The sequence below is a fragment of the Loxodonta africana genome, chromosome X, assembly GCF_030014295.1.
Source record: "Loxodonta africana isolate mLoxAfr1 chromosome X, mLoxAfr1.hap2, whole genome shotgun sequence".
Lineage (NCBI taxonomy): Eukaryota > Metazoa > Chordata > Mammalia > Proboscidea > Elephantidae > Loxodonta > Loxodonta africana.
In genome coordinates this window covers 79,585,698-79,611,517 of record NC_087369.1, presented here as the reverse complement: position 1 = coordinate 79,611,517, position 25,820 = coordinate 79,585,698, and the positions used below count along the sequence as shown (strand labels likewise).

At 38.8% G+C, this 25,820-nt stretch overlaps 1 protein-coding gene across 2 annotated transcripts in view; it reads right to left on the bottom strand.

The window, feature by feature from the left end:
- KIF4A (kinesin family member 4A) overlaps positions 1-25,820 on the bottom strand; it is a 197,438-nt gene that overhangs the window by 23,918 nt on the left and 147,700 nt on the right. For both annotated transcript variants that reach the window (XM_003412683.4, XM_064278511.1), the window contains 2 exons: positions 7,809-7,964; positions 7,584-7,684 (listed from right to left, as the gene is read on the bottom strand). In XM_003412683.4, coding sequence (XP_003412731.3) covers positions 7,584-7,684; positions 7,809-7,964 — 257 coding nt within the window. The remainder of the gene's footprint in view (positions 1-7,583; positions 7,685-7,808; positions 7,965-25,820) is intronic.

Sequence of the window (25,820 nt, the reverse complement as noted above, 5' to 3'; positions counted from 1 at the left end):
AGGTACAGAAGGAAAATTCCTCAACATAATAAAGGACATTTATACAAAAACAACAGCCAGCATCATTCTAAATGGAGAGAGGCTGAAAACATTCGCCTTTAGAACAGGAGCCAGACAAAGACGCACTTTATCACCACTCTTATTCAACATTGTGCTGGAGGTCCTAGCTAGAGCAATAAGGCAAGAAAAAGAAATACAGGGCATCCAGATTGGTAAGGAAGAGGTGAAACTATCCACGTTAGCAGATGATATGATCTTACAGAAAATCCCAAAGAATTCACAAGAAAGCTATTGGAACTAACAGAAGATTTCAGCAAAGTGGCAAGATACAAGATTAACATACAAAAATCAGTAGGATTCCTCTATACCAACAAAGAGAACTTTGAAAATGAAATCACGAATCAATACCTTTTATAATAGCCCCCAAGAAGATAAAGTACTTAGGAATAAATCTAACCAGAGATGTAAAACATCTATACAAAGAAAACTACAAAACACTGCTGCAAGGAACTGGAAGAGACCTACATAGGTGGAAAAACATACCATGCTCATGGATAGGAAGACTCAACATTGTGAAAATGTCAATTCTACCGAAAGCGATCTACAGATACAATGCAATCTCAATCCAAGTTCCAAAAGCATTTTTTTAATAAGATGGAGAAACAAATCACCAACTTTATATGAAAAGGGATGAGGCAATGGATAAGTAAAGCATTACTGAAGAAGCACAAGGTGGGAGGCCTCACACTACCTGATTTTAGAACCTCTTATACCACCATGGTAGTCAAAACAGCCTGGTACTGGTACAACAACAGATACATAGACCAGTGGAACAGAACTGAGAACCCAGACAGATCCATCCACCTATGAGCAGCTAATATTTGACAAAGGCCCAAATCTGTTATACAGGAAAAAGACAGTCTCTTTAACAAACGGTGCTGGCATAACTGGATATCCATCTGTAAAAAAATGAAACAGGACCCATACCTCACATCACATACAAAAACTAACTCAAAATGGATCAAAGACCTAAATATAAGATCTAAAACTGTAAGGATCACAGAAGAAAAAATACGGACAACGCTAGGGGCCCTAATACATGGCAAAAATAGGATACAAACCATAACTAACAATCACAAATACCAGAAGAGAAACTAGGTAACTGGGAGGTCCTAAAAATCAAACACTTAGGCTCATCAAAAGACTTCACGGAAAGAATAAAAACAGAACCTACAGACTGGGAAAAAAAAACTTGGCTACGGCATATCCGATAAGAGTCTAATGTTTAGAAACTACAAGATACTGTTAACGCCTCAACGACAAAAAAGACAAATAATCCAATTAAAAAACAAGCAAAGGATATGAACAGACACTTCACTAAAGAAGACATTCAGGTGGCTAACAGACACATGAGGAAATGCTTTTGATCATCAGGCATCAGAGAAATGCAGATCAAAATCCCACTGTGATACCACCTTGCCCTGACAATACTGGCATTAATCCAAACAACACAAAACAACAAATGCTGGAGAGGTTGTGGGGAGACTGCGACGTCTATGCACTGCTGGTGGGAATTGAAAATGGTATCAACACCTTGGAAAATGATATGGTGCTTCCTTAAAATGCTGGAAGTAGAAATACCATACGATGCAGCAATCTCAGTTCTAGGAATACACCGTAGAGAAATAAGAACAGTCACCTGAATAGACATATGTACACCCATGTTCACTGCAGCACTACTCACAATAGTGAACAGACGGAAACAACCTAAATGCCCATCAACAGATTATTGTATGAACAAATTATGGTACATACACACAATGAAGCACTACACAAAGATGAACAATGATGAAACTGCGAAACATGTCACAAGATAGATGAATCTGGAGGGCATTATGCTGAGTGAAATAAGTCAGTCACAAAAGGGCAAATATTGTATGAGATCAGTATTATAAGAACTCAAGACAAGGTTTACACACACAAAAAATTATTCGTTGATGGTTCCAAGGGTGGGGAGGGAAAATCACTAACTAGATAGTAGACAAGTGTCACTTTGGTGAAGGAAAGGACAACACACAATATAGGGAAAGTCAGCACATCTGGACCAAAGCAAAAGTACGGAAGTTTCCTAGACACATCCAAACACTTTGAGGGACTGAGTAGCTGAAGTTAGGGCCTGGGGACCATAGTCTCAGGGAACATCTCTGTAAATTGGCATAACATAGTTCATAAGGAAAATGTCCTACACCCCACTTTGGTGAACAGAGTCTGGTGTCTTAAAAGCTTGCAAGCGGCCATCTAAGATACATCTATTGGTCCCATACCACCTGGAGCAAAGGAGAATAAAGAAAACCAAATATATGAGGAAAATATTAGCCCAAAGGACTAAATGACTACATGAACCAGAGACTCCACCAGCCTGAGACCAGAAGAACTAAATGGTGCCTGGCTACCACCAATGACCGCCCTGACAGGGATCACAACAGAGTCCCAGACAGCAGAAGAAAAACATAGAACAGAATTCAAATTCACATAAACAGATGAGACTTGTTGGCCTGACAGAGACTGTAGACATCCCTGAAAACATGGCCCGCGAATGCTCTGCTAACCCAGAACTGAAATCATTCCTGAAGCCTGCTTTCCAGACAAAGATTAGACAGGTCTATAAAACAAAACCCACGTGTCTGCCAGTTTGTCCTACTGTGAGGGCTTGCGTGTTGCTGTGATGCTGGAAGCTATGTCACCGATATTTGGATACCAGCAGGGTCACCCATGGCAGACAGGTTTCAGCTGAGCTTCCAGACTAAGACAGACTGGAAAGAAGAACCCGGTAGTCTACTTCAGAAAAAATATTAGCCAGTGAAAACTTTATGAATAGCAGCTGAACACTGTCTGATAAAGTGCTGGAAGATGAGCCCCCCAGGTTGGAAGGCACTCAGAAGATGACTGGGGAAGACCTGTCTCCTCAAAGTAGAGTTGACCTTAATGACGTGGAGTCAAGCTTTCGGGACTTTCATTTGCTCATGTGGCAAGACTCAAAATGAGAAGAAACTGTTGCAAACATCCATTAATAATCGGAACCTGAAATGTGGGAAGTATGAAGGTTTTATAAAATTTTATTTTAGCTGGCTGGTTAGTGGGTTTTTGTATACCAATTAAAATCTGACTTTTTTTTCTTCTTAGGACCATAAGAGGCAATATGAATCACTCAAACTTGAAAGAAACTTCCAGAAACAGTCCAATGTGCTCAGACATAAAACGGAGGAGATAAGAAAATCCAATCTGGTTTAGCTGCTGGCAAAGTACCAGCTACAAGTTGCCATCAAGTCAATTCCAACTCGTGGTGACTCCGTGCGTGTCAGTAGAACTGTGTGCCATAGACTTTTAATGGCTGTAACCTTTCAGAAGTAGAGCACCAGGCCTTTCCTCCGAGGTGCCTCTTCGTGGGTTCAAACCACTGACCAGTTTCAGTTAGTAGTCAAGCACTCCTGCTGGCAAAGCTGTTGTTGTTAGGTGCCATCAGGTCAGTTCTGACTCATAGCGACCCTATGTACAACAGAACGAAACACTGGCCAGTCCTGTGCCAGCCTCACAATCATTGTTATGCTTGAGCCCATTGTTGCAGCCACCGTGTCAATCCATCTCATTGAGGGTCTTCCTCTTTTTTGCCGACCCTCTACCAGGTATGATGTCCTTCTCCAAGGACTGATCCCTCCTGACAATATGTCCAAAGGATGTGAGACATAGTCTCGCCATCCTTGCTTCTAAGGAGCATTCTGGTTGTACTTCTTCCAAGACAGATTTGATCGTTCTTCTGACAGTCCATGGTATATTCAGTATTCTTCTCTAACACCACAATTCAAAGGTGTCAGTTCCTCTTCGGTCTTCTTTACTCATCGTCCAGCTTTCACATGCATAGGTGGTGATTGAAAACCCTATGGCTTGCGTCAGGCGCACCTTAGTCTTCAAGGTGACATCTTTGCTTTTCAACTCTTTAAAGAGGTCTTTTGCAGCTGATTTGCCCAATGCAAGGCATCTTTTGATTTCTTGACTGCTGCTTCCATGGGCGTTGATTGTGGATTCAAGTGAAATGAAATCCTTGACAACTTCAATCCTTTCCCTGTTTATAATGAGGTTGTTTATTGGTCCAGTTGTGAGGATTTTTGTTTTCTTTATGTTGAGGTGAAATCCATACTGAAGGCTGTGGTCTTTGATCTTCATCAGTAAGTGCTTCAAGTCCTCTTCGCTTTCAGCAAGCAAGATTGTGTCCTCTGCAGAACGCAGGTTGTTAATGAGTCTTCTTCCAATCCTGATGCCCTGTTCTTCATATACTCCAGCTTCTCAGATTATTTGCTCAGCATACAGACTGAATAGGTATGGTGAAAGGATACAACCCTGAATTTAAACTACAGAGTATCCCATTGTTCTGTTCAAATGACTGCCTCTTGATCTATGTACAGGCTCCCCACGAGCACAATTACGTGTTCTGGAATTCCCATTCTTCGCAATGTTATCCATAATTTATTAAGATCCACACAGTTGAATGCATTTGCTAGTCAATAAAACAAAGGTAAAAATCTTTCTGGTATTCTCTGCTTTCAGCCAGGATTCATCCGATGTCAGCAATGATATCCCTCGTTCCATGTCCTCTTCCGAATCCAGCTTAAATTTCTGGCAGTTCCATGTCGATATACTGCTGCAGTCACTTTTGAATGATCTTCAGCAAAATTTTACTTGCATGCCATATTAAAGATATTATTCAATAATTTCCACATTTGGTTGGATCCCCTTTCTTGGGAATAGGCATAAATATGTCTCTCTTTCAGTTGGTTGGCCAGGTAGCTATTTTCCAAATTTCTTGGCATAGACGAGTGAGCACTTCCAGTGCTGCATCCATTTGCTGAAACCACTCATTTGGTATTCCGTCAATTCCTGGAGTCTTGTTTTTCACCAATGCCTTCAGTGCAGCTTGGACTTCTTCCTTCAGTACCATCAGTTCCTGATTATATGCTACCTCCTGAAATGGTTGAACATCGACCAATTCTTTTTGGTACAGTGACTCTGTGTATTCCTTCCATCTTCCTTTGAAGCTTCTTGCATTGTTTAATAATTTCCCCATAGAATTCTGCAATATTGCAACTCGAGGCTTCAATTTTTTCTTCAGTTCTTTCAGCTTGAGAAATGCTAAGCGTATTCTTCTCTTTTGTTTTTCTACCTCCAGGTCTTTGCACATATCATTATAATACTTTACTCTGTCTTCTTGAGCCGCGCTTTGAAATTTCCTGTTCAACTCTTTTACTGCATCATTTTTTCCTTTTTCTTTAGCTACTCTATGTTCCAGAGCAAGTTTTAAAGCCTCTTCTGACATCCACTTTGGTCTTTTCTTTCTTTCCTGTCTTTTTAATAACCTCTTGCTTTCTTCATGTATGATTTCCTTGATGTCATTCCACAACTCATCTGGTCTTTGGTCATTAGTGTTCAATGCGTCAACCTATTCTTGAGATGGTCTCTAAATTCAGGTGGGATACGCTCAAGATTGTACTTAGGTTTTCATGAACTTGGTCTGACCTTCTTCAGTCTCAACTTGAACTTGCATATGAGCAATTGATGGTCTGTTCCACAGTTGGCCCCTGGCCTTGTTCTGACTGATGATATTGAGGTTTTCCATTGTCTCTTTCCACAGATGTAGTCGATGTGATTTCTATGTATTCCATCTGAAGAGGTCCATGTGTGTGTAGTCATCGTTTATGTTGGTGAAAAAATGTATCTGCAATGAAGCAGTCGTTGGTCTTGCAAAATTCAATCATGAGATCTCCGGCATCATTTCTATCACCAAGGCCAAATTATCCAACTACCAATCCTTCTTTGTCTCCAACTTTTGTATTCCAATCACCAGTAATTATCAATGCATCCTGATCGCATGTTTGATGCATTTCAGACTGCAGAAGTTGGTAAAAATCTTCAGTTTCTTCATCTTTGACCTTAGTGGTTGGTGCGTAAATTTGACTAATAGTCGTATTAACTGGTCTTCCTTGTAGATGTACGGATATTATCCTATCACTGATGGCATTGTGCTTCAGGATAGATCTTGAATGTTCTTTTTGATGATAATGCAATGCCATTCCTCTTCAGTTTGTCATTTCCGGAATAGTAGACCATACAATTGTCCAACTCAAAATGGCCAATACCAGTCCATTTCAGCTCACCAACGCCTAGGATGTCTACTTAGATGTTTATCCTGTCTAGATAGACAATACTAATAAATATATAAAAAATATGTATAAAGATAACACATATCATCTGTACCACATAATTGAGCTCTGTCAAGTTGTGAAGGTATTTAGAGATGGGGAAGATTAGTAAGGAATGATGAAGAGTCAAGGAAGGCTTCTTGGAAGAGGTAGGCCAGAATACTTCAGATCCCTTGTCTATCACATGTCCTTTCCTATCCTCTCTGACAGTTTATGTCCCTTACCTAGTTTAAGTCTCAAAAACTTCAGAAACATTCCTCTGATTAAACTAACCTCTGTCTAATTGCCCTCTACTTGATACCTGACTTACTTTACAGAATCATTTAGTTATGCACAGTGGTGTGCAGGTAAATGTTTAACAAGAGTACTTAAAAAACCAGCCCTGATTTGTAGTTTTTTGCCAATTTCTATGGTGTAAGCACTCTCACTATAGTGATTGTAAGGTAATGTTTACAACATTCCTGAAATTTTAGGAAATGATTCCAGCAAGCCATTATACTATTTCCACTTGAGAGCAAGGACGGTGCCATTATTCTTTCCGTATATTCCAGTTGCATCCAGCACAGCACAAAGTAAGAACTCAAATGTTGAGTGACTTACAGATACATCCAAAGATAATCAGATAGTATGTACTGCTGAAAACAAATGAAATGATCTCCAAGGTCTCCTGAGCAATAAAATCCTAATATTCTAAGACACTATAAAATCTCTGTCAAAGTTCTGTTCTTTTTAGATTTCACGAACTGCTTAAAAGACAATAATAGTGATTAGAGAAGCTGCGTGGCATAACTTCTGATCTTAGAGCCAGGAGGGGAGGAAAGAACATTCATTCACTGAACACTTCTGATATGCTAAGTACTGTGTTACGCCCTTTACTTGCGTAATCTCGTGTAATGGTCATGATAACTTATAAACTCCATCTATTTTGCTGATGATCCTTAAAGCTCTCTTCTTTCTATGTTATTGCTCTTCTATTACACTTTCTTTAGTTTCTCTTCTAAAATTTTGTTTTTAGTCAGTTCTACGTTTCAGATACTAATGAATCAAAAATTGTGGTGTATTGCAAAGAGCATGGGCTTTGAAATTAGATAGACTGGATTTTGAATCCCAGTTCTGTTGTTTTCTAGCTGTATAAACTTTGACAATTTTTTAAATTCAGTTTAGATCTCTAAAGTGAGAAGAATGATATTTACTTCATAGGATAGTGGAGGGACTAAAGGAGACAATGTATCTAACATGTGTAGTGCAGTGTTGAACCTATCACTGGATTGATAGGTTCCATTTTGATTCCTGGCATAAATTTTTATAATGCCTTAGAGGCAGTCCCGTTACCTGAGTTCCATTTCAGTCTCTAGGCTTTCAATCTGCTTTGTAATGGAATCATCTGACTCAGAAACTTGACCACGGAGTTCAGCAAGTGAGAATGTGCGCCTCTGTAAGAAAAGTAGTGGAAACGAGCATGAAATACTAAAAGGAAAGTAATCCTACAAAGCAGTGAGGATTTCTGGGGAGTGCAGAGTCTGATTATTGGTAACATTTTTTCATAAGGTCACTTACCCGGAGTTTAGGAGGTGGATTCTCCCCATTTTCCCTTTTCTCTTTGAGTTGAGCCACATCCTGAGCCAGGATCTTTCTGTCTTCAAGAAGGTCATTCAGATGGCGTTTGGCTTCCTCAGTACTGACCATAACCTCAATTTCATTTCCAAGCCAATTCTAGAAGAGAAATCATTGATGTCTGGGTTAGGGATAAGGAATCTCTAGCCCACAGGCTAGATTCATTTCCAAACTTAATTGGACCAGAGTCCACGTAACTGTAAGTATGATTTCCATTCATGCCTACACTCACCAAAAATTCTAATACCTCTCTAAAAGCCTTTAACAGCAATATCCCTAAAGGTTATGAGCTCTCTCCAGAAAATCTTTCTCCAGATCTCTTAGCATTTCTATATGTCCTATCTTTACCTTCTTCGTTTTCTCTTTAACATTTGTCCATTGCCATTAACTAGGCATCATATAGGATGGAACCAAAACCAACTGCCGTGGAGTCGATTCCAACTCATAGCGACTGTATAGGACAGAGTAGAACTGCCCCATAAGGTTTCCAAGGCTGTAAATCTTTATGAAAGCAGACTGCCACACCTTCTCCCACAGAACAGCTTGGTGGGCTCGAACTGCTACCCTTTTGGTTGGCAGCCAAGTGCTTTAACCACTGCGCTACCAGGGCTTCATATAGAATGGAAGTATATTCTTATTATCTGTTCTGTTTAATAAATAAATATACATTCTAAATTTTTAAAGTAGATAAATGAAATGTTTTAAAGTGAACAAAATTAAAGAATTTCAGTTTTTAAAAAATTAACTGCCCCCAAGAATAATTCCACTTTTCATGGAGATATACCATGCTAATTGCAATCAAAAGAAAGCTAGAGTGGCTATATGAATATTGGATAAAGTAGAATTCACATTAAAGGATATTACTGGGGATAAAAAGGATAACTTCATAATGACAAAGGAGTCAATTAATTAAGGGAACATGAATCTTAATGTTTATACTCGTAATAGCAAGGTACTAAAATACATGAAGCAAAAACTTATGGAACTGCAACGAGAAATGAAAAAATTGACAATTATAGTCAGAGATTTCAATACCCCATCATCTCAATAATTGATAGTAGTAGCAAAAATAAAGCCACTAAAATAGCATAACAAAGAGAGCTAATAAGCCAACAAAGGAGATAACATAGAATTGTAAAAATACTCAATTGCTCCAAAGGAAGGCATAAAATGAGGAAAAAATAGAACGAAGAACAAATGGGACAAATTGAAAACAAATAGCAAGATGACAGGCTCAAACCTACTCACATCAATAATCACATTAAATGTAACTGGTCTAAAAACCCAAATAAAATACAAAAATTGTCAGATTGGATAAAAAGCAAGACCCAACTATATGCTGTCTAAAGAAATACACTTTAAAATATGAAGGTACGAATAAATCAAAACTGAAAGAATCAAAATATGTACCATAAACACTTACAGTTATAAAACAACTAGACCCAACAGATACATGTAGAACACTCTACAATGGGGGCAGTGGTGATTCAGTGGTAGATATCTTGCCTTCCATGTGGGAGACCTGGGTTCTGTTTCTGGCCAGTGTACCTCATGCATAGCCACCACCTTTCTGTCCATGGAGGCCTGCATGTTGCTATGATGCTGAACAGGTTTCAGTGGAGCTTGGAGACTAAGATGGACTAGGAAGGAAGGCCTGGTGATCTACTATGGAAAATTAGCCAAAGAAAACCCTATGGATTACAAGAGTCTGATTCACAACCAATACTGGGGATGATGCAGGACCAGCTGCATTTTGTCCTGTTGTGCATGGGGTCACCATGAGTTGGGGGCCGACTTGATGGCACATAATACCACCACCACCTAACAACAGCAGAATACTCTTTCTTCTCCAGTGTACATAGTTCATTCTCCAGAACAGACCACATGTTCGGCAACACACACACACACACACAAATGTGAATACACGTAAAAAGAGTGAAATCATTCAAAAAATCTTCTCCAAGCACAATGAAATGAAGCTAAATTAATAACAGAAGGAAAGCTGGAAAATGCACAAAAACGTGGACATTAAATGACGTGTTCTTAAACAATCATTGGGTCAAAGAAGAAATCACAAGGGAAACTAGAAAATACACAGAGACAAATGAAAATGAAAGCACAACATATCAAAGTTATGGAATGCTGTAAAAGCAGGGCTCAGATGGAAATTTATATCTGTAAGTGCTTATGTATGAAAAATCGAAGAAAAATGTCAAATCAATAACCTAACTTTACACCTTGAGGAACTAGAAAAAGAAGAACAAATTAAACTCAAACCTAGCAGAAAAGGGAGATACAGTCATGTGTCATTTAACAACCACAATATGTTCTGTGAAATAGGGCATTATGCAATTTGGACATCGTGTGAACACTGTATTATGGATGATACGGCATTCACTTCCAGAATAAGGAGGTTTCATCCAGGTTAAAAATTTGCTGGGGCAAATAACCTCGCTCTTAATTAGTTTATCTGAGATTTCAACAAATTCTTATGCTGCCATCGCATGAGCACTCGCAGACTCAAATTATGCAGCAAAAAACAATTGTTTGAAGCGCTTGAGCCACCCAGAGCTAGCACTAAACTTGATATCGTAGTCTGGTCCTGTTTTTCTTTAAGCATCTTGAACCAGCTTGGTGCCTTTTTTGCCTTGTAGCTTTCAGTGGAGCCAATCCTTTAGCAGCTTGGAGGATTGTTTCTTTGTTTTCGAGGATCGTCATGATTGTAGAGGGAGACGTGCCTAAGTTTGCTATGTCCTGTTCTCTGGCCGGGATTTCTGAACTCTAATTATAACCTCGTGGGACTACGGACGTATTGTAGTCGGATGTTGCCTGAATGAATGTTATCTGGCACATGACTATAAAAAAAAATTGTGTCATTGTTATCAGCTGCCTTTGAGTTGATTCCGACTCAAGGTGACCACCCCATGTGTCCAAAGTAAAAGTGCTCCATAGGGTTTTCAAGGCTGTGACCTTTCAGAAGCAGATTGCCAGACCTGTCTTCCGAGGTGCCTTTGGGTGGGTTTGAACCGCCAACCTTTTTGTTAGTAGTCAAGTGCTTAACTGTTTGCACCACCCAGGGACTCCAATAAAGATTAGAGCAGAGTAGAAATAAATAAAATATGGAATAGAAAAATAATAGAATTAATGAAAGCAAAAGTTGGTTCTTTGAAAAGATCAATAAAACTGACAAAACTTTAGCTACAGTGACAAAAAAAAAAGAGAGAGAAGATGCAAATAACTAAAATCAGAAATGAAAGTAGGGATGTTGTTGTTGTTAGGTGCCACTGAGTTGGCCTCAACTCATAGCGAACCTATGTACAAAAGAGCGAAACACTGCCCCGTCCTGCACCATCCTCACAGTCTTCGTTATGCTTGAGCCCACCGAAGCAGCCACAATGTCAATCCAACTTGTCAAGGGTCTTCCCCTTTTCCACTGACTCCCTACTTTATAAAGCATGATGTCATTCTCCAGGGACTGGTCCCTCCTGATAACATGCCCAAGGTAACGTGAGACGAATTATCACCATCCTTACTTCCAAGGGGCACTCTAGCTGTATTTCTTCCAAGACAGACTTGCTCATTCTTCTGTCAGTTCACAGTATATTCAATATTCTTCGCCAACACCATAATTCAAATGCATCAATTCTTCTTCTGTCTTCCTTATTCACTGTCCAGTTTTCGCATGCATATGAGGTGTTTGAAAATATCATGGCTTGGGCCAGGCGCACCTTAGTCCTCAAAGTGACATCTTTGCTTTTCAACACCTTAAAGAGGTCTTTTGCGGCACACTTGCCCAGTGCAATATGTCATTTGATTTCTTGACTGCTGCTTCCATGGGCGTCAACGTCATCTTGATAACGTCAATCTTTTCTCCGTTTATCAAGATGTTCCTTATTGGTCCAGTTGTGAGGATGTTTGTTTTCTTTATGTTGAAGTATAATCAGTACTGAAGCCCGTGGTCTTTGATCTTCATCAGTAAGTGCTTCAAGTCCTCTTTGCTTTCAGCAAGCAAGATTTCAGCATATTGCATGTTGTTAACGAGTCTTCCACTAATCCTGATGACGCGTTCTTCTTCATATAGCCCATCTTCTTGGAATATTTGCTTAGCATACAGACTGAGTAAGTATGGTGAAAGGATACTACCCTGATGCATACCTTTCTTGATTTTAAACCACGCGGTATCCCCTTGCTCTGTTTGAACGACTGCCTCTTGGTCTATGTACAGGTTCCACATGAGCACAATCAAATGCTCTGGAATTCCCTTCCTATGAATGTTATCCAAAAGTTGTTATGATCCACACAGCCGAATGCCTCTGCATAGTCAATAAAACACAGGTAAACACCTTTCTGGTATTCTGTTTTCAGCCAAGATCCATCTGACATCAGCAATGATATCTCTTGTTCTACGTCATCTTCTGAATCTGGCTTGTATTTCTGGCAGTTCTCTGTCAATGTACTGCTACATGTGCTTTTGAATGGTCTTCAGCAAAATTTTGCTTGCGTGTGATATTAAGGATATTGTTTGATAATTTCTGCATTCTGTTGGATCACCTTTCTTTGGAATGGGCACAATTATGGATCTCTTCCAGTCAGTTGGCCAAGTAGCTTTCTTCCAAATTTCTTGGTATAGACAAGTGAGTACCTCCAGTGCTGCATCCGTTTGTTGAAACATATCAATTGGGATTCTTTCAATTGCTGGAGACTTGTTTTTCGCTACTGCCTTCAGTGCAGCTTGGGCTTCTTCAATACTCTCAGTTTTTGATCATATGCTACCTCCTGAAATGGACGACTGGCAACCAATTCTTTTTGGTACAGTGATTCTGTGTATTCCTTCCATCTGCTTTTGATGCTTTCTGTGTCATTCAATATTTTGCCCATAGAATCCTTCAAAACTGCAACTCGAGGCTTGAATTTTTTTTTTCCAGTTCTTTCAGTTTGAGAAATGCCGAGCATATTCTTCCCTTTTGGTTTTCTACCTCCAGATCTTTGCAAATTTCATTATAATATTTTACCTTGACTTCTTAAGCCACCCTTTTGAAATCTTATATTCAGCTCTTTTACTTCATCATTTCTGCCTTTTGCTTTAGCTACTCTACGTTCAAGAGCAAGTTTCAGAGTCTCTTCTGATGCCCACTTTGGTTTTTCCTTTCTTCCCTATCTTTTTAATGAACCTTGGCATTCTTCATGTATGATGTCCTTGATGTCTTTCCACAACTCATCTGGTCTCTGGTCATTAGTGTTCAATGTGTCAAATCTATTCTTGAGATAGTCTCCAAATTTAGGTGGGATATACTCAAGGTTGTATTTTGGTTCTCATGGACTTGTTTTAATTTTCCTCAACTTTAACTTGAACTTGCTTATGAGCAACTGGCGGTCTGTTCCACAGTTGGCCCCTGGCCTTGTTCTGACAGTTGACATTGAGCTTTTCCATTGTCTCTTTCCACAAATGTAGTCGATTTGATTCCTGTGTTTTCCATCTGGTGAGGTCCACGTGTATAGTCACCATTTATATTGTTGAAAAAGGTATTTGCAATGAATAAGTCATTGATCTCGCAAAATTCTATCATGCAATCTTCTATCGCCAAGGCCATATTTTCCAACTACCAATCCTTCTTTGTTTCCAACTCTCACATTCCAATAACCAGGAATTATCAATGCATCCTCATTGCATGTTTGCTCAATTTCATACTGCAGAAGTTGGTAAAAAATCTTCAATTTCCTCAACTTTTAAATGAGTGATTGGTGTGTAAATTTGAATAATAGTAGTATTAACTGGTCCTCCTTGTAAGCATATAGATATTATGCTATCATTGACAGCACTGTACTTCAGGATAGATCTTGAAATGTTCTTTTTGATGATGAATGAATGCAATGATATCCCTCTTCAATTTGTCATTCCTGGCATAGTACACCATATGATTTTCCCATTCACAATGGCCCATACCAGTCCATTTCAGCTCACTAATGCCTAGGATAGTGATCTTTATGCATTCTATTTCATTTTTGATGACTTCCAATTTTCCTAGATTCATACCTCATACAGTCCATGTTGTGATTATTAATGGATGTTTGGAGCTGTTTATTCTCATTTTGAGTTGTGCCACATCAGCAAATGAAGGTCCCAAAAGCTTGACTTCATCCACGTCATTAGGGTCGACTCTACTTTGAGGAGGCAGCCCTTTCCCAGTCGTATTTTGTGTGCCTTCTGACCTGAGGGGCTCATCTTCCAGCACTATATCAGACAATGTTCTGCTGCTATTCATAAGGTTTTCACTGGCCAATTTTTTCAGAAATAGACTGGCAAGTCCTTCTTCCTACTCTGTTTTAGTCTGAAAGCTCCGCTGAAACCTGTCCACCAAGGGCAATCCTGCTGGTAGTATTTGAAATACCGGTGGCAAAACTTCTGGTATCACAGCAACAAGCAAGACACCACAGTACAACAAACTCACAGATGCATGGTGGTATCTTACAGAAATAAAAAGGATTATAACAGAATATTATGAAAGAACCGTACACCAACAAATTAGGTAACCTAGATGAAAATGAACATATTCCTAGAAGCAAAACAAATTACCTAAACAGATTCAAGAAGAAATCAAAAATCTAAACAGACCTATAACAAGACAAGAGACTGAATAAGTAGTCAAAATTCTCCAAGAAAAGTCCAGGACTAAATGGTTTCACTGATGAATTCTACCAAACATTTATTGTGTTTTTGTTGGGAGCTGTTGGGTCAATTCTGACTCAGAGCGACCCTATAGGACGGAGTAGAACTGCCCCATAGGGTTTTCTAGGCTGTAATCTTTAAGGGTAATCTTTAAGGGTGGTGGGATAGTGGTTAAGAGCTACAGCTGCTAACCAAAAGGACGGCAGTTCAGGTCCACCAGGCACTCCTTGGAAACCCTATGGGGCAGTTCTACTCTGTCCTATAGGGTCGCTATGAGTCAGAATTGACTCGATGGTAACGGGTTTGGTTTTTTTTTTTTTGATTCTTTAAGGGAGGAGATCACCAAGTCTTTCTCCTGAGAAGCCACTTCTTGGGTTTAAATCACCGACCTTTCAGTTAGCAGCAAAATGCTTAACTGTTGCGCCACCAGGGCTCCTTACCAAACAGTTAAAGTATTAATATCAATCCTTCTAAAACTCTTCCAAAAAATAGAAGAGGTAGGAACACTTTCTAACTCATTTTATGAAAAAAAAAAAATATTACTCTGATACCAAAGCCAGATAAAGAGACCATCAGAAAATAAAATTACAGACCAGTATCTCTTATGAATATAGATGGGAAAATCCTCAACAAAATACTAGAACAACACACAAAAATCATTCATTTCATACAAATTAAGAAAACAATTCCATTTACAATAGCATCTAAAAGAATAAAATATCTGAGAATAAATTTAGCCAGGAATGTGAAAGAGTTTTACACTGAAAACCAGAATTGTTGAAAGAAATTAAAGAAGATCTAAATAAATGGAAAGACATCCTGTGCTCATGGACTGGAAGACTTAATATTGTTGTCAATTCTACCCAGAGTGAACTACAGATTCGATGCAATCCCTATCAAAATTCCAACAGCCTTTTTTGCAGAAATAAAAAAGCCAATTCTTAAATTGATATGAAATTGCAAGAGGCCACAAATAACCAAAATAATCTTGGAAAAGAAGAGCAAAGCTGGAGAACTCACATGACTCAATTTCAAAACATACTACAAAGCTATCTATAGTAATCAAAACAGTCTGGTATTGCTGTAAGGATAGGCATATAGATCAATGGAATAGAATAAGCACATGAAAATATGCTCAACATCATTAGTCATTAGGGAAATTATAATCAAAACCACAATGAGATACGACTTCATTCATACCCAGTAGGATGGCTAGTAAATAAACATATAAAAGAAAAAAACAAGTGTTGGTAAGGATGTGGCAAAATTGGAACCTTTGTGCATTTCTGGTGGGAATGTAAATTGGTGCAGCCACTGTGGGAAACAGTTTGGCGGTTCCTCAAAAAGTTACACACAGAACTACCACACGATCTAGCAATTCCACTCCTAGATATATTTTCCAAAGAATTGAAATCAAGGACTCAAACAAACACTTGTACACCAACGTTCACAGCAACATTATTCACAATAGTCAAAATGTGGAAACATGCCACGTATCCATCAGTAGGTGAGTGGATAAACAAAATGTGGCATATACCACATTTTTACAAAAATAATGCATGCATTCTGCATTTGTTTGCCAATCGTGCCCTCCCTCCGCGAGGTATTTTCGTAAGCATACTATACTAATTTTGTCTACAGCAACATGTAAAAGCAATTGGCATAGTGGTGTGTTATTTGTATGAAAATATGGTACCTACATTGGAATATTATTCAGCCATAAAAAGGAATGAAGTTCTGATAACATGTAAGATATGGATGAACCTTGAAAACATTATGCTGAGTGAAATAGGCCAGACACAAATGGCCACATATTCTATGATTCCACTTATATGAAATATCTAGAATAGGCAAATGAATAGAGACAGAAAGTAGACTAGAGGCTACCACGGACAAGAGAGGGAGAATTGAGGGGTTATTGCTTAATGGGTATAGAGTTTCTGTTTAGGATGATGAAAAAGTTTTGGAAATAGATGGTACTGATGGTTCCACAGCACTGTGAATGTAATTAATGCCAATGAATTGTTTATTTAAACATGGTTGAAATGGTAAATGTTATGTTATACATATTTTACCACAATTAAAAAATATTGGTAGAGCTGGGTAAAAGGTATATGGGAGTGCTCTGTATTATTCTTCAAATTTGTAAGTTTGAAATGATTTCAAAATACAAATAAAAAAAAGAAAGCTAGATGAGCTAAAGTAATATTAGAAAAAGTATGGACTTCAGAGCAAAGAATATTATCAGGGATAAAGAATGTCATTTCTTAGTATAGGGGTGAGTTAACCAAAAGAACATAATCCTAAATGTGTATGCCCCTAATAACAGAGTTTCAAAATACACAAAGCAAAAATATATAGAACTGCAAGGAAAAATACCCAAAACTATAATCTAGTTGGAGATTTCAATACCCGTTTATCAATAATTATAGAAAAAATAGGCAGAAAATCAGCAAGGATATAGAAGTGGACAGCACAATCAATCAAATCAACATGATGGATAATTATAGAATATTCCACCATCCATAGCAGAATACGCATTCCTCTCAAGTACACACAGAACATTTACCAAGATAGACTATATTATGGGCCATAAAATGTCTAAATAAATTCAAAAGGATTCACGTACTACAAAGAATCTTCTCTGGAATTAAATTAGAAATCAATATCAGAAAGATATATGGAAAATCCCCCAATATTTGGAAACTAAGTAACACACTTCTAAATAATTCATGGATCAAAGAAGAAATCAGCAGGGAAATTAGAATGTATTTTGAAATGAATGAAAATAAAAACATAACAGTATCAAAATTTGTAGGATATCATTAAAGGAGTACTTAAGGAGAAATTTATAGCCGTTAAGTGCCTGTATTAAAAAGGAAGAATGCAAAATCAACGACCTCAGTTTCTACCTTAAGAAACTACAAAGAAGAAAAAGAAATTAAGGAAGGAAATAATAAAGGTTAGAAAATAAGTAAGGAAATAATAAGGATTAGGATGAAAATCAATGAACTGGTTCTTTCATAAATCCCTAGCCAGAATGAAGAGAAAATGTAAAATACCAATAAGGAATGAGATAGATGATATCAGTACATAGTCTATAGCTATGAGGAAAACCTTACCTTGGTACCAAAATCGGACAAAGAAATTGTAAGAAAAGAAAACTACAGATCAATATCCCTCGTTGAAGATAGATGTAAAAATTTTAAACAAATTTTTTATTTTAGCAAATTATATTCAACAGTATATAAAAGGGATGATATATTACAATCAAGTAGTTTGTTCAAGTAGGCAAGGTTGGTTCAACATTTGAACATCAATCAAAGTAATTCACCAAATCAATAAACTAAAGACAAAAGGCATTTGACAAAATTTAATATCCACTCATGGTAAAAACTTATGGCAACTAGGAATAGATGGGAACTTCCTCAACCTGATAAAGGACATCTATGAAAAACCTACAGTTAGGCTTCCGGCCAAGATGGCGGACTAGGCAGACGCTACCTCGGATCCCTCTTACAACAAAGACACGGAAAAACAAGTGAATCGATCACATACATAACAATCTACGAACCCTGAACAACAAACACAGATTTAGAGACGGAAAACGCACTAATACGGGGAAGCAGCGATTGTTTCCAGAGCCTGGAGCCAGCGTACCAGTCAGGTACGGCACAAGCACAGAGAGCTGCTCCACCCCCCTGAACTAACCCTGGGAGGGAGACCAGCCGGTTCCGCGGGCGGCGTGGGACGCAGCCGGTAGGAGAAGTCCCGGGGAGGCAGTGACTGGTCTTGGAGCAGGAAGAGCAGCGTCCCATCCGGGGAACCGTCTCGCCGGGATTTGGACTGGACGCAGGTATGGCATAAACACGGAGAGCTGCTCCACCCCCCTGAACTAACCCCGGGAAGGGGCCCAGCCGGGTCGCGCGGGGGGCGTGGGACGCAGCCGATAGGAGAAGTCCCCGGGAGGCAGCAACTGGTAGTGGAGCGGGGAGAACAGCGTCCCAGCCGGGACACTCGGTCACGGCACAAGCACGGGGAGCTACTCCACCCATCTGAACTAACCCCGGGAGGGGGCCCACCTGGTTCGCGGGGGCAGCACGGCCATGTGGCTGGAGGGACGAGAAGTCCCCGGGAGGCAGCAACTGATTTTGGAGTCAAGAGTGCACCGTCCCAGTAGGGGAGCCTTGACGCTGGGCGGGGGGCTGGAAGCGGAGGATCTGACCGTGACTCCAGCGGGCCAGACCCCCTGGGCAATCTCCACACAGCCAGCACACATAGGCGACGTGCCCGTGGGAATCTCAGATATAATAGTCATTCCAAGCAAGACAAGCAACTCTGGCTATATTCTGAGGTGCTACTCTCCTATCTCTCTGTTCCCTCCCCCACCCTCCCCAGGCGGCTTCATTAACATCCGAATAGCCTGAGCCAGAGGAAGAACTCTGATAGGGGTCTGACTGCATTTTTTTTAGCGGATTTTCTGGAAAAACTAGTTTCCCAGTGATGGCTCGGAGACAACAATCCATATCAAACCACTTGAAGAAGCAGACCATGACAGCTTCTCCAACCCCCCAAACAAAAGAATCAAAATCTTTCTCAAATGAAGATACAATCCTGGAATTATCAGATACAGAATATAAAAAACTAATTTACAGAATGCTTAAAGATATCACAAATGAAATTAGGATAACTGCAGAAAAAGCCAAGGAACACACCAATAAAACTGTTGAAGAACTCAAAAAGATTATTCAAGAACATAGTGGAAAAATTAATAAGTTGCAAGAATCCATAGAGAGACAACATGTAGAAATCCAAAAGATTAACAATAAAATTACAGAATTTGACAACGCAATAGGAAGTCAGAGGAGCAGACTCGAGCAATTAGAATGCAGACTGGGACATCTGGAGGACCAGGGAATCAACACCAACATAGCTGAAAAAAAATCAGATAAAAGAATTAAAAAAAATGAAGAAACCCTAAGAATCATGTGGGCCTCTATCAAGAAGGATAACCTGCGGATGATTGGAGTCCCAGAACAGGGAGGGGGGACAGAAAACACAGAGAAAATAGTTGAAGAACTCCTGACAGAAAACTTCCCTGACATCATTAAAGACGAAAGGATAGCTATCCAAGATGCTCATCGAACCCCATTGAAGATTGATCCAAAAAGAAAAACACCAAGACATATTATCATCAAACTCACCAAAACCAAAGATAAACAGAAAATTTTAAAAGCAGCCAGGGAGAAAAGAAAGGTTTCCTTCAAGGGAGAATCAATAAGAATAAGTTCACACTACTCAGCAGAAACCATGCAGGCAAGAAGGGAATGGGATGACATATACAGAACACTGAAGGAGAAAAACTGCCAGCCAAGGATCATATATCCAGCAAAACTCTCTCTGAAATATGAAGGCGAAATTAAGATATTTACAGACAAACACAAGTTTAGAGAATTTGCAAAAACCAAACCAAAGCTACAAGAAATACTAAAGGATATTGTTTGGTCAGAGAACCAATAATATCAGATATCAGCACAACACAAGGTCACAAAACAGAATGTCCTGATATCAACTCAAATAGGGCAATCACAAAAACAAACAAATTAAGATTAATTAAAAAAAAATACACATAACAGGGAATCATGGAAGTCAACAGGTAAAAGATCACAATAATCCAAAAGAGGGACTAAATACAGGAGGCATTGAACTGCCATATGGAGAGTGATACAAGGCGATATAGAACAATACAAGTTAGGTTTTTACTTAGAAAAATAGGGGTAAATAATAAGGTAACCACAAAAAGGTATAACAACTCTATAACTCAAGATAAAAGCCAAGAAAAACGTAACGACTCAACTAACATAAAGTCAAACACTATGAAAATGAGGATCTCAAAATTTACGAAGAAAAACGCCTCAGCACAAAAAAGTATGCGGAAAAATGAAATTGTCAACAACACATATAAAAAGGCATCAAAATGACAGCACTAGAAACTTATTTATCTATAATTACCCTGAATGTAAATGGACTAAATGCACCAATAAAGAGACAGTGAGTCACAGACTGGATAAAGAAACACGATCCATCCATATGCTGCCTACAAGAGACACACCTTAGACTTAGAGACACAAACAAACTAAAACTCAAAGGATGGAAAAAAGTATATCAAGCAAACAATAAGCAAAAAAGAAGAGGAGTAGCAATATTAATTTCTGACAAAATAGACTTTAGACTTAAATCCACCACAAAGGATAAAGAAGGACACTATATAATGATAAAAGGGACAATTGATCAGGAAGACATAACCATATTAAATATTTATGCACCCAATGACAGGGCTGCAAGATACATAAATCAAATTTTAACAGAATTGAAAAGTGAGATAGATACCTCCACAATTATAGTAGGAGACTTCAACACACCACTTTCGGAGAAGGACAGGACATCTAGTAAGAAGCTCAACAGAGACACGGAAGATCTAATTACAACAATCAACCAACTTGACCTCATTGACTTATACAGAACTCTCCACCCAACTGCTGCAAAGTATACTTTTTTTTCTAGCGCACATGGAACATTCTCTAGAATAGACCACATATTAGGTCATAAAACAAACCTTTGCAGAGTCCAAAACATCGAAATATTACAAAGCATCTTCTCAGACCACAAGGCAATAAAGCTAGACATCAATAACAGAAAAACTAGGGAAAAGAAATCAAATACTTGGAAAATGAACAATACCCTCCTGAAAAAAGACTGGGTTATAGAAGACATCAAGGAGGGAATAAGGAAATTCATAGAAAGCAACGAGAATGAAAATACTTCCTATCAAAACCTCTGGGACACAGCAAAAGCAGTGCTCAGAGGCCAATTTAGATCGATAAATGCACACATACAAAAAGAAGAAAGAGCCAAAATCAGAGAACTGTCCCTACAACTTGAACAAATAGAAACTGAGCAACAAAAGAATCCATCAGGCTCCAGAAGAAAACAAATAATAAAAATTAGAGCTGAACTAAATGAATTAGAGAACAGAAAAACAATTGAAAGAATTAACAAAGCCAAAAGCTGGTTCTTTGAAAAAATTAACAAAATTGATAAACCATTGGCTAGACTGACTAAAGAAATACAGGAAAGGAAACAAATAACCCGAATAAGAAACGAGAAGGACCACATCACAACAGAACCAAATGAAATTAAAAGAATCATTTCAGATTATTATGAAAAATTGTACTCTAACAAATTTGCAAACCTAGAAGAAATGGATGAATTCCTGGAAAAACACTACCTACCTAAACTAACACATTCAGAAGTAGAACAACTAAATAGACCCATAACAAAAAAAGAGATTGAAACGGTAATCGAAAAACTCCCAACCAAAAAAAGCCCTGGCCCGGACGGCTTCACTGCAGAGTTCTACCAAACTTTCAGAGAAGAGTTAACACCACTACTTCTGAAGGTATTCCAAAGCATAGAAAATGACGGAATACTACCCAACTCATTCTATGAAGCCACCATCTCCCTGATACCAAAACCAGGTAAAGACATTACAAAAAAAGAAAATTATAGACCTATATCCCTCATGAACATTGATGCAAAAATCCTCAACAAAATTCTAGCCAATAGAATCCAACAACACATCAAAAAAATAATTCACCCTGATCAAGTGGGATTTATACCAGGTATGCAAGGCTGGTTTAATATCAGAAAAACCATTAATGTAATCCATCACATAAATAAAACAAAAGACAAAAACCACATGATCTTATCAATTGATGCAGAAAAGGCATTTGACAAAGTCCAACACCCATTTATGATAAAAACTCTTACCAAAATAGGAATTGAAGGAAAATTCCTCAACATAATAAAGGGCATCTATGCAAAGCCAACAGCCAATATCACTCTAAATGGAGAGAACCTGAAAGCATTTCCCTTGAGAACGGGAACCAGACAAGGATGCCCTTTATCACCGCTCTTATTCAACATCGTACTTGAAGTCCTAGCCAGGGCAATTAGGCTAGACAAAGGAATAAAGGGTATCCAGATTGGCAAGGAAGAAGTAAAGTTATCACTATTTGCAGATGACATGATTATATACACAGAAAACCCTAAGGAATCCTCCAGAAAACTACTGAAACTAATAGAAGAGTTTGGCAGAGTCTCAGGTTATAAAATAAACATACAAAAATCACTTGGATTCCTCTACATCAACAAAAAGAACACCGAAGAGGAAATAACCAAATCAATACCATTCACAGTAGCCCCCAAGAAGATAAGATACTTAGGAATAAATCTTACCAAGGATGTAAAAGACCTATACAAAGAAAACTACAAAGCTCTACTACAAGAAATTCAAAAGGACATACTTAAGTGGAAAAACATACCTTGCTCATGGATAGGAAGACTTAACATAGTAAAAATGTCTATTCTACCAAAAGCCATCTATACACTTAACGCACTTCCGATCCAAATTCCAATGTCATATTTTAAGGGGATAGAGAAACAAATCACCAATTTCATATGGAAGGGAAAGAAGCCCCGGATAAGCAAAGCACTACTGAAAAAGAAGAAGAAAGTGGGAGGCCTCACTTTACCTGACTTCAGAACCTATTACACAGCCACAGTAGTCAAAACAGCCTGGTACTGGTACAACAACAGGCACATAGACCAATGGAACAGAATTGAGAACCCAGACATAGATCCATCCACGTATGAGCAGCTGATATTGGACAAAGGACCAGTGTCAATTAATTGGGGAAAAGATAGCCTTTTTAACAAATGGTGCTGGCATAACTGGATATCCATTTGCAAAAAAATGAAACAGGACCCATACCTCACACCATGCACAAAAACTAACTCCAAGTGGATCAAAGACCTAAACATAAAGACTAAAACAATAAAGATCATGGAAGAAAAAATTGGGACAACCCTAGGAGCCCTAAATACAAGGTATAAACAGAATACAAAATATTACCAAAAATGATGAAGAGAAACCCGATAACTGGGAGCTCCTAAAAATCAAACACCTATGCTCATCTAAAGACTTCTCCAAAAGAGTAAAAAGACCACCTACAGATTGGAAAAGAATTTTCAGCTATGACATCTCCGACCAGCGCCTGATCTCTAAAATCTACATGATTCTGTCAAAACTCAACCACAAAAAGACAAACAACCCAATCAAGAAGTGGGCAAAGGATATGAACACACATTTCACTGAAGAAGATATTCAGGCAGCCAACAGATACATGAGAAAATGCTCTCGATCATTAGCCATTAGAGAAATGCAAATTAAAACTACAATGAGATTCCATCTCACACCAGCAAGGCTGGCAATAATCCAAAAAACACAAAGTAATAAATGTTGGAGAGGCTGCGGAGAGATTGGAACTCTCATACACTGCTGGTGGGAATGTAAAATGGTACAACCACTTTGGAAATCTATCTGGCGTTATCTTAAACAGTTAGAAATAGAACTACCATACAACCCAGAAATCCCACTCCTCGGAATATACCCTAGAGATACAAGAGCCTTCATACAAACAGATATATGCACACCCATGTTTATTGCAGCTCTGTTTACAATAGCAAAAAGTTGGAAGCAACCAAGGTGTCCATCAACGGATGAATGGGTAAATAAATTGTGGTATATTCACACAATGGAATACTACGCATCGATAAAGAACAGTGACGAATCTCTGAAACATTTCATAACATGGAGGAACCTGGAAGGCATTATGCTGAGCGAAATTAGTCAGAGGCAAAAGGACAAATATTGTATAAGACCACTATTATAAGATCTTGAGAAATAGTAAACCTGAGAAGAACACATACTTTTGTGGTTACGAGGTGGGGAGGGAGGGAGGGTGGAAGAGGGTTTTTTATTGATTAATCAGTACATAAGAACTGCTTTAGGTGAAGGGAAAGACAACACTCAATACATGGAAGGTCAGCTCAATTGGACTGGACCAAAAGCAGAGAAGTTTCCGGGATAAAACGAATGCTTCAAAGGTCAGCGGAGCAAGCGCGGGGGTCTGGGGAACATGGTTTGCGGGGACTTCTAAGTCAATTGGCAAAATAATTCTATTATGAAATCATTCTGCATCCCACTTTGAAATGTGGCATCTGGGGTCTTAAATGCTAACAAGCGGCCATCTAAGATGCATCAGTTGGTCTCAACCCACCTGGAGCAAAGGAAAATGAAGAACACCAAGGCCACACGACAACTAAGAGCCCAAGAGACAGAAAGGGCCACATGAACCAGAGACCTACATCATCCTGAGACCAGAAGAACTAGTTGGTGCCCGGCCACAATCGATGACTGCCCTGACAGGGAGCACAGCAGAGGACCCCTGAGGGAGCAGGAGATCAGTGGGATACAGACCCCAAATTCTCATAAAAAGACCAAACTTAATGGTCTGACTGAGACTAGAGGAATCCTGGCGGCCATGCTCCCCAGACCTTCTGTTGGCACAGGACAGGAACCATCCCCGAAGACAACTCATCAGACATGAAAGGGACTGGTCAGCGGGTGGGAGAGAGACGCTGATGAAGAGTGAGCTAATTATATCAGGTGGACACTTGAGACTGTGTTGGCAACTCTTGTCTGGAGGGGGGATGGGAGGATAGAGAGAGAGGGAAGCCGGCAAAATTGTCAAGAACGGAGAGACTGAAAGGGCTGACTCAAGAGGGGGAGAGCAAGTGGGAGTAGGGAGTGAGATGTATGTAAACTTATATGTGACAGACTGATTGGATTTGTAAACGTTCACTTGAAGCTCAATAAAAGTTATTAAAAAAAAAAAAACCTACAGTTAACACCATACTTAATGGTGAAAGACTAATTGTTTCCCCACTATGATCAAGGAAAAAGGAAGGATGTCTATTCTCACCATTCCTATTCAATATCATCCTGAAGGTCCTAGCTAATGCAAGAAGGCAAATAAAAGATGTATAGATTGGAAAAGAAGAAATAAAACTGTATTTGCAGATAGCATGATTGTCTACATAGAAAATCTCAAACAATCTACCAAAAAGCCAGTAGAGTAATACAGTCACCAGATAAAAGTTAACATACAAAAATCGATTGTATTTCTATATACTAGCAATGAACAATTGGACAAACAATTTGGCAGTTTCTTATACAGTTAAACATACACTTACCATATGACCAAGCAATCCCACTCCTAGGTATTTACTCAAGTGAAATGATTACCTATGTTTACACAGAAACCTGTATGTGAATGTTTATAGCAGCTTTATTCATAATTGTCAAAAACTGGGGGAAAAAAACA